This window comes from Lepidothrix coronata, unplaced genomic scaffold (assembly GCF_001604755.1).
Source record: "Lepidothrix coronata isolate B3197 unplaced genomic scaffold, Lepidothrix_coronata-1.0 Scaffold91, whole genome shotgun sequence".
Classification (NCBI taxonomy): Eukaryota; Metazoa; Chordata; class Aves; order Passeriformes; family Pipridae; genus Lepidothrix; species Lepidothrix coronata.
Window position 1 is genome coordinate 2,053,616 of NW_016690271.1, and position 10,559 is coordinate 2,064,174.

At 41.7% G+C, this 10,559-nt stretch overlaps 1 protein-coding gene across 1 annotated transcript in view; it reads right to left on the reverse strand.

Moving 5' to 3' along the window:
* BCAS3 (BCAS3, microtubule associated cell migration factor) overlaps positions 1–10,559 on the reverse strand; it is a 316,591-nt gene that overhangs the window by 197,095 nt on the left and 108,937 nt on the right. Inside the window, exons 19-22 of the mRNA XM_017821512.1 lie at positions 9,186–9,230; positions 3,027–3,151; positions 2,255–2,420; positions 977–1,077 (exon numbers count right to left, since the gene is read on the reverse strand). Coding sequence (XP_017677001.1) covers positions 977–1,077; positions 2,255–2,420; positions 3,027–3,151; positions 9,186–9,230 — 437 coding nt within the window. The remainder of the gene's footprint in view (positions 1–976; positions 1,078–2,254; positions 2,421–3,026; positions 3,152–9,185; positions 9,231–10,559) is intronic.

Consider the following 10,559-nt stretch of genomic DNA (forward strand, 5'->3'; position numbering starts at 1 on the left):
ATCTTCTGTGCAGCACAGGAGGAAGAACCTAACCCTGCAGGTTTCCAAACACCCTGGGCTCGTGCAGCAGATGCACAGGTAGAAGCAACAGCTCAAATCTGGCCCCAACATCCCTTTTTCCCAGTCACACCCAAACTGCCTCCTGGCCCACATGTCCACTGGCTGCATTTTAAATGTCCTGTCACAGCCCCTGCTGGCATTGGCTGCACTCACAACTGTGCAGAGGGTCTGGTTTCCCCAGGGGTCCCCTGACAGATGCCAAGAGTTGTTCCCTTGTGAAACTTGGACTGCTACATTGCTTTGATCCTGACTATACCCTGGATAAAACAGAGGCTTGCTACTCACTGATAGTAGTCTTCCCTTTTTTGAATTGTCAAATAAAACCTCACAAAGATACTAATTTGTCTGTAAAACCCAAACATGGGTTTGTAAAAAAAAAAAAATATATATATATATACACACACACACAAATTTTACCTATAGACATAGATATATAAATGTCTCTGGATATGCCATGCCATGCATATTGGCTCCCTGGGAATGATGTGGCTGGTGGAAGCAGTGCCAAGGTTCCTGAGGGAAGCAGCTCCCTGAGGCTCTGGTTGGAGGGAGCCCAGCAACCAGGAGTTCCAGGGGAGGGGGAAAATGCAGATGCACTCACTTGTCACTGAATTCATGTGGAATTCACGGGAGGAAATGGCAAAAAGTGTGAGAAGGAACGAGGTGAGGAAACCCTGAGGACTTCAGGGGATCCAGTGGGCCCTGCTCTCAAGCCAAACACTCCCATCTTGGCTGGGTGACAGCCTCTCAACTCTGCTTCATGTAAAAAATCCCAAAATTACATTCAGTGCTCCACACAGTCAGTTACACACTGAACATACACTGAAATTATTACAGGCTGAAAAACCAGCTCAGAAAGCCCCACTCTGCAGAAAATGTGCACATCAGACAAGACAAGAAGTTGTCAGCTACTCACAGCCAGCCAGAAGATACTGGTAGTACTGCACAGCATCTGCAGCCAGGAGCAGAGGATGGTTTGCATTAAATGGTGGTTGGAGCTCATTCCACTGAGGAGTTCTGAGGTAAAACACAAGACTATTAATATTTAAGCTAATACAGAGAATGTAAATCAGTGTTTCTGTCATCACATGCAATTATCTATACAAGCTCGCAAAATGTTTGTAATTATTTAAATTAGCTTGTTCAAACACTGCAGCACACCACAGGCAGTGGAGCAGCAGGGCCAAACCCTGCAGACTGTGAGGCAAAGACAATTCTTCTTTGTTGACTTGCAGCATGGATTGCACACACACACACCAAAAAAAAAAAAAAAAAACAACAACAAAAAAAACTCAAGAGGGAGGTTTAGATTAAGTTGGCAAATATGTTTAGGACCATTGTATGTCATGCTGACGTTATATAAACACACAACAGAAACTGGGGAACTTTTTTTGTTCTGTTCACCAGCACTGCTCCCACCCTGGGAAGTCATTGAGCACTTTACAAACTGTGAAAATAAAGCTGTGTAAAGTTAGGGGCTATTGATCCAATTAGAATTTTCAATCCCATTACAACCTACTCATTTCAACAATAATGGCCCCGAAGTCTGTGTTGTAATTTTAATTAGGGGGGGCCATTCCTAAATAGCTTGGTAAATCAAGTATTGATCAGTGCAGCCCAGCCCTGAGCAGCACTAAGGAATATGGGAGCCGAGGAAAATCGATAGGAAAATATTTTAAAACGTCAAAAGCACTGACGACACTTTCTCATCAATTTTTGTTTACTTTCCTCCACCTGTCAGGAATAATTTCTTCAACTGTCTTAAGAACTGCTACCTTCAGCTGGCTCCCAGGATAACTTGCCCAACTCTTTGCAATGCCTCAGTGTGGAAACCTCCCTCCTGTCTCACAGCAGAATTCTGTACTTCAACACCACTAAAATAATTGTTTCCGGTCCTCATATAAAAAGTAAATTACAACCTGATCATTTAAAATCACCAATTAATAAGGAGCTCTGTTGATTTGCAAATATGTTCATGTAGCTCCACGTCCACAGAAGTATTTAAATGGGACACATAAACACTAACAGAACTATATGGGATTTCCCATCAAGTGTCCCCTCCTTCAATGGAACACTTTAAGAGTCTTCAGGATGAGTTTTAAAATAAAAATATGAGTGATGCAGGTCATGGAAAAAAGAAAGATCACAACCACTTTCTGGACCAAAAGAAGGCAAAGTGAAAGGAATGAGCTACCTAACCAAAGTCCAGCTGGCTCTGGGGCAGGTCAGCATTTCCAGGGGGGTGTCATCACTGATTTTGGGAGCTGTGCTGAGGGGCCTTGGCTCCAGGACGTGCTCCACCAGGCTCCCATAACAGCTGATGATGTACAAGGACTCCACCACAAACTGCTTGGATTGATCTGTTTGCAAAAGGAAAGAAAATCTCATTGCAGCAGAACAGAGAAAAACGTTTACAGAAATAGCAGACTCTGCGTTCTTTTAAGTCTTTTCCTCGCTGGCAAAAAATGTGAATTAAAAGAAGTGAAAGGGCTGGAAAGACACAAAGAAAACTGTGCAAAACACACCATTTCCCCCTTGTTTCAAAAAAATACAAATATCTCATAAAAGAGAAAGAGGGTGGAACAGAGTTTCTTGCCAAGGTGTGTTCAGGGAATTCCCCACCCCCAAAATTTGTGTCTGGACATTTGCTTTAGCAGAGGTGTCTCACCTTTACCTTGCAGGCTTTTCAGTGCCCCTTCACACAGTAGCTTTGGATTGAACTACCAAAGTTTGTTTCCTGTCATTGTATCATAATAGAAGATCAGTGATTTATTTCCCTAATTAAAATTTCCTGTCAATTGTCCTGTCTACCAAAGCACCCCGATCCTGTACCCAAAAATCTCCTTTGTCAGGGAGTTCAAGGAATAAAATCCACACTGATTTCTCGGAACTTGTCACAAAATGAGAAAACAAAGCATTTAAATTTAAATTTAAATTTACAAGCCCTAATTCTGTAAGATACCCACCTTTTTCCCGCTTCAGACCGGAATTGTTTGCAAACCATGACCTTGATGATCCGAAGACTGCGGCGACACAAAACTCTCCCCCCACAGACTTACTGGGTGAGATCTGGGGAGCTGGTTTGGATTTGCTTTAAAAGAAGGAACAAAACAGAATTATACAAGTTAAAAATGAAGGTGACCCTTCCTTAACAGTCATTTTAACCTCTTAGTTCAGAAATGGTGACTCTCTGCAGTTCCCATAAGACTGAGCAGGATTTACAGATGCTCAGTGTCTCCCAGTGATAGGTCCCAAATTCCCCTGGATCACTGAACTTATTAACTGGAAGAACAGCACTGGCTCCTAATGGAGAACTGGCCTGTTTAAAAGACCCAATATTGAATATTTACATCCAACAGAAACAATTTCAGAAGCGAACACAAACGCTTGTAATCCTCAGCCCTTTGGGAATGAAAATACAGATTCCAGGGGAGCCATTCCAGGTGGTGGAGATTTTCTGGCATTTGCAAAAGAAAGTCAGGAATAACCTGGACTGCTGCTCAGTTCTAACTCAGCACAGCACTGAAACCACGGGATATAAGAAGGGGGAGAGGGAAAACATGCAGGGGATAAAGGGAAGGGAAAGATGCAACACTCACGAGCCACGTGTTAGAACAGACCAGGAATTATATCACAGAAAAGCAGATTAAGAGACATTCTCCTCTGCAACCACGATGTGTATGGAGCAGGTAAAAGGGTTTATATGGAAATTTTATATTCTGTTTTCCTGAAACACCACGCAGTGGTTCCTGCCCACAGGAACCTGCAGGCACAGAACACTCTGCTGTGCACAAACTCAGCACTGTGTCCAGAGCATTGCCTGTTTAAACCAGATTAAACCAGGATCCCACCCTTTCCTTAAGGGAAAAGCTGTCTGGGAAGTCCACACAGGATTTCTCCTTCTCCATTTTTGCTTCTTCTCCCTCTTTTTAATCAAATTATTTTATATTTCTCCATCTCTACTCTCTTTCCCTGCTCCCTTCTCTTGCTGCCTCTTCCTCCTTTCCTTTTTTCCTCTACTAATATATTATTTCTTATTTCTTCTACTAATTTCTTGCTCCACTCTATGTCAGCCTGTGATTACACCACATTAACCTGCTCAGTTTTGAGGAACAATCTTCAATTTTTAAGCAATGATCTTCAGAGAATGGTTCTGAGTGTGCATATAAATGTGTGCAGACAAATCACTGCAAGTGTTACAGTGCAATTAAGCAGCAGAAAAATACTTTGAAACGGCAGAAAACAATTTAAATGTTGCATAGTTGTAGTTAATTTATACTAAAATACCACACATACTAATAAATCACTCACACAGCAAGCCTATGTATCAGTTAGAAATTGAAACAAAAAAAGCTCTTTCCAAAGGAATTCAATCACATTGATCAGAGATCATGGAAAGGTTCAGACAAACTTCCATGGACTCGGATCAGACCTGAAGCTCTACAAGTAGGAGAAGCTGGAATGTCCCAAAAGAGCAATTGCAATTTATAGTCAGTAACTCTGCTATTGAACCACCACAAAGCACTTAATATCCAACTGTTAAACCTCCAGCTACACATGGCCGGGTCAGAAACTCTGGTCCAAAAAGTTCCTGACTCTAAATATATTTATTCCCTTGCTTGCAGTGGCACAGCACAATCTATATTAGGATATTTAAATTGATAGTGTGTTAACTAATAAGTGTTTTATTAGCTGGTCATAAAAAAACAAGAATAGATTTCTTTCACTTTGAAATAATCATCTGTCACACAAACAGCATTTTTAAGCAAACTGTACGTTGAGAACTATTTTAGCTCTCGCCTTTCAAGTGTTCCCACGCTAAAATTCCTTCAGAAATTAAAACAGAAATGCATCCACTAATTAGAGTCTTGTTACTGGTTTACACTTCAGTAAATGATTGTTTTTAGTAGAGAAGAAGATTGTTCAGAAGGACATTGTCATCCAGCAACCAATACAAGGCACACCACGAGCACAGGTCTCACTCAGCCACACTCAGTCTTAGAAACTCTTGACACTACACTCTCCTAATATTCTCAATATTCTCAGTTTTTACTCAACACAACCTGATGGATTTATGAAATTATCGTTTAAATTATTAAAATAACTGTCAGAGGTTCATAAAATAATTCAAAATGGGAAACAAAAAATTTGGAAGTAAACGCTACTCTCAGCTACAAACTGGAGCAAACTTCAGCAGAGACAGAACTGATTTCCATTCCTTCAGGCCCTGAAGCAGAAGTGAACCTGGGACTATGACAATACATTTTTCTTGGGTTCTCCACACTCTTGTGTTCAACCAAATCCAGTCACAAACACCCTTAGAGGAAATGGTCCAAGCTGGGTTCTATTTCCACCTTGTCTCTGAGATGTACATCTTTCAAGGCAGGCACTTAAGTGTTGGTTTCAGTGCCAGAACATTTTCCCTCGGAGGAGGATGTTTTGTAGGCAGAGAGAGCAGAACTTGTAAAACACAGATTACTCCAGTGGTTAAACTCAGCCCTGCTGGGAAACAAAGCAAACAAACAAACAAAAAACCCAGAACACCCCCAGTGCATCTATTGGTTTGGACAGAGCTCTGAAAATACTGCTGAGATGTCAACAAGTCTCTTCTGAAACCTCTTGCAACTGAGGGATTTTTAATTTTACCCCCATTTTCCTCCATCCCTGAGTTTTCATCAACACATTCCAGCTCCAGTTTCATCCCTTCAGCAAAGCTCCGAAGCCCAGCTATCCTCAGCCACTAGCAAAATACATTTTCGTGTCATGGTGATATTTTAACAGCTTGGAAACTATAAATCCTCGTTGTTCTGCAGATGCAAACACCCTCTCAGCTTTATAAATGATAACAAAACAATCATGTTGAAGGTGGGTGCTGAATGACTTGTTTCTGCTCTGAACTCCTGCTCTTTCCTTGCTCTTGGCTTGTCAGCACTTCATAAATTATTCCAAGAGCTGAAATTAAGGCACATTCGGCCTCACTTTTAAAAAACAGTTAATTTTAAAAGAATCTTCACAATACAGTAACTTCCAAAATGTTGTGCCAGAGGTTTTTCCTGAAAAGGGAGGCAGGAAGAAGCTCCCAGGGTGTTGGGAATCAACACTAAAACCAGGACAGCGAAGCAAATGGGACCAAAACATTCCCCATTATAATTTCAATCTTAATTTCTTTCAAACATTAGAAACAGCAGCACTACATGTAAGACATCAGAAGAATGAAAATGCAGTTTACTTTTTCCTCTCTGGTTCTACTCAACTGTGCAACTACACCTGGCATTCAATGAGACACAGCAGCAGTTTTATCCCAGTTGTATGTCTGCAGAAAACTCTACCACAAATACAACAATAATAAAACCACCTTTGAAATCTTGTCCTTTTAGCTCTTGCTCTGCTGTAAATTTAATAAGAGCTGTGTCTCCACTGCAGACCATGTCACATCACCTGCCCCTGCTGGAGTCAAAGTCACCTCCAAAAGTCAAGTTAATGCCAAAACCTGGCTCAATATCACAGGATCTGGGGAAATCTGTGCTGTTATTAATTTTTCTAACACAGCTCTGGAGGGTTATTTCCATTTTAAATGCAGAAGCACCGAGATGGAGACACAGACACGTCCAGGAAAAAACATCCACGGGCATTTTCTGCTGGAATGGCACAAAGAGAGATGGGAGGGAACTAAAGAGGAAAATTAAGACATCACTTGGTCAGAGCTTAAAAAGCAGTGAAGGGACCCAGCACAGCGTGGAAGTTCTTTCATGTTGCCAACACAACAAGAACAGATTAAGACCTATGGAAACTATTCAGTGCCACCACTTGTTGACTTTGTAACACACCAAACTCTGCCCTAATCTCTGGGAATGTACTGTGTTAGCTCTCTATAAAAATGCTAAACAGTTACAATATTTTAACCAGTTTGCATTTTCTGTTCTATTTTATTTATATGAATTAACATTAGTAAACTATTTTGAAAGTCAGAAGGCTGTGCAGTTCACAACTGGGGTTCCTCACAGAGCTTTACGTCTCACAAAAGTCTTCTGGCTCCTAAATGTACCTTTAAGTTCACAGTCAAACCAGTGACATGAGTTTTAAACAATAAATGAATTGCAAATGTATGATATGAACGAACTGCCTCATAAATTCAAATATTATTAATCAATAGTAAGAGGCTGCAAAGACTGAGAATCACTTTGATTTTATATTCCCAACAAACACGTGAGAGTCATAAAAGCATTTATCCACAATTCCACACTAAACCCACCAAAACATTGCTGAAGGGAAAAGCTTTATCTCAACTACAAAAGCAGCGACAAAAGTATCAGGAGAAAAATCCTGGGTGAAATTCACAATTGCACATAAAATTACCAAAAAAAAAATCCGCCTCCAAGTACGTAAATTTTAATTAGTTTGTCGTTGTGCCTCAAACAAGGAAACCAAAGCCACGTTTCCAGTTGTCACATCAGGACCAAAGCAAGGAAAAGCAGGGGAAAGGAATGGTGGGCTCCTTTATTCACCAGGCTCTTCCCTGTCAAACCTCCACTCGTTTTGTTTACAGAATTTTAGGTCTCATTAAGACCTTAATGGAAACAACATGATTTCTTCCCCCACCCAAAGCGTGTTTTTTATCCTTAATTTCTCTGTAGACTTAGCAAGGACCATATTTCTGAGCTTGCACTGGCATTAAACAAACCACAAAAAGAGTCTGGGGAAAGACAGGCAACGATTTTTGAGCCTATTTCATATATTCCCCCCCTTTAATCTCAGCCTTTTAATCTTGCCTCCATCTCAACTCATTTCTGGCTGATAAATTTGTGCAGGGGGTGACTGCCACAATCCCCTGCCAAAAACTCTTCTTCCAGAGCCTCTGGTGCTCTTAGAGCCCCATCAGGCAAAATTCTGAGCTGTGTCATAATCTACATTTGGAAATGGGGTTTAGGGAGATGCTTCAGTAATTAGAAATTCTCCAGGGTTAAGGCAAAGTCCCCTTCTTTCCTTTGCTTCTCCTGGGTCAGCTCCCAGAAACCCCATAACTGTCCTCAGCCTTTCCCTAGAGAGGTTGGTGTCCCAACGAAGCTCTGAAGAAATTCTTCCTGCTGGACATAATATTTTGGCACAGACACAAGGGCTGATGAACGTGGAACCAACTTCCAGCAGCAAAACCAGGAGCCATGGACAAATATTCCAACAGACACTGACAGGAACAGCTCAGCAGCATCTCGAGCTAAATTAAAAACAGGCAGAAAACCCCCAACCCCAAAAGAACCAAAGCCCCAAAACCTCCAAGCTGAAAGTTTTTAGATTTTCTAAGATGTTCCCACTTCCCCAGTTCTTGCTGCCCAAAACTTGGACCACCCGACCCTCATCCCATTAGGAAATGGAGGTGATGTAGCACTGCTCAAACACTGAACCAAGCTCCAAACCCAAAAAACTTGTTAAAAACTTGCTTCTTCTCCTGTCTTTATTCTTAGAACGTGCTGCAATTTTTCATATTAAACCAACCCCCCCCCTATTATTTCAAATATCCCGATTTTAACAGAACTGTTTCCCGTGGCAGGGGGTTGGAACGAGATGATCCCGAAGGTCCCTTCCAACCCAAATCATTCCATGGGGGTTTTTTTTCTCAAGTGAAATCAGCTTTTCTTTTTCCAGTGCCCATTTTATTTGCTGCACCTCTCTCTCCCTGCAGTACTTTACTGCCTACTCACTGCTAATCTGGCTTATTTTCCAGAGGTCATCATCGATGTTTTCTGTCTGTAAGCAACTTAGTGCTCCAATAATAAAGGAAGCAATATAGAATAAAAAAAAAAAAAAGAGCCTTGTTTGGAAAGACATTGCAGTAATTTCTGCCCACTTAGAAATAATTTATTTTTTCAACTTCCCTGCTACTTAAAAATTAAATGCACTCTCAAAGGTAAAAAAGAAATCAAGAAGGTGAATGCATTTCTTTGCAATGCTCGGTGGTGAACACACATCTCATGGTTTGGAAGTGAAATTATGGGGGTGGAAACCTATGGATCAGCCATGCAGGTAAACAAGTAAATTAATCCAAAATTAAAAAGTCTAAGCACAGAGTTATTTTCAGCCAGGACAGCAAATGGATTTATAGGCATGCTGGGTTGGAACTGGGAACTCACCAGGGAGCTTTTATGGAAAAACATCCTGCTCCAAACAGGTAAGGTCTTCACGGAAAGGGGAAAAATGCACAGAAATTAGATGAAAACTCCATTCCCAACAAGTCCACTGTACATCATGCCATTAAGATTTACTCAGAAAGTCCCCAGAATAGCTTGTGGAACCCTTCCTGATGCCCTGTCCTGGAAGCAGCACCCTGAGCTCCCACCCAGCACAACCCCCCGGGAAGGCTCCTCATGCTGGGACACGGGGAATGCATCCGTGCAAGCTGGGCTCGGGGTTACAGCTCGGGTTAGACTCAGCTTAGGGCTCCTTCCTCAGACCTGCTCACACATCTGAGGCAGTGTCAGATATTAAAGCCAAAAGTGACAGGAAAATTAGCACCAAACCCAACAAATCTGTGGGTGTTTTCCGAGAAACGCTGAAGGTCCGAGTGAGGCAGTTTTACAAATTTACCGGGAGGAGGCAAGTCCTGAGTAAAAACAACGACAGGTACGAGCACAAGGAATCCAAAATTAAAAAGCCTAAAGCCCCCTTTTAGGGGAAATCACTCCAGCCTTTTGCCAGGACAGAAATACACCTTAAATTCAAGATCTTTAGCAACTCTGTGACCCAGCAAACCTTCTTCCCCCACACCAAAGCTTGCACAGATGCAGGAGGGAGAACCCTGACTTGGTTCAGAGGTATCTGATGTTCAAATCACCAGACATAGAGCTGAGTGCTTTTGGCCACCCCAACCATTTATCTACACTGTGGTTTTATTGTCATTTTTGTTCAGGTATTTTGCACAGTGGACGGTTTTTAAAGTGGCATCACCCCCATGAATCCGAGGGCATTTTCAACGGGTATCTCCCTTTAGAAAGCCATTGCCACACTGACATTTGCATAAAATCTGAAAAGGAGGAGCAGGAGGCAAATTTGGAGCTACTCACATGCTCAAGGCTTCTCTGATTCTCATTTGGGCTGTGACATCAGCCCCAAAATCGCTGACTAATTGATTTTGTAAATGCCGATGGCTCGTTTTCCTTTCTACACCCTGACTCAGCCATAAATCCTGGCCAGTTGAAACAGGTGGAATATTTTCAGGCAATGAACTCCCAGAAAAGGTGCAGCACTAAAGCACTCAGCCATAGGCCTACACAGTTAAAAGGATACCAGCCTGATAAAAAAGGATTCGGTGAACTAAATCTGACAGAAGCACAACATCAATGAATGAAGGCATCCTCCCAAAAAAACATTTAGGTGGAGGTACAGACCCAAAACACACATCCCTCAACATGTAAAGATGTAAAAACCCAATAAAGAATAGAATATTGCAGAAAACCCACTATTTTTAATTAGCACTATAGGCAAAAAAATAACGAAGAGCTTCTGAG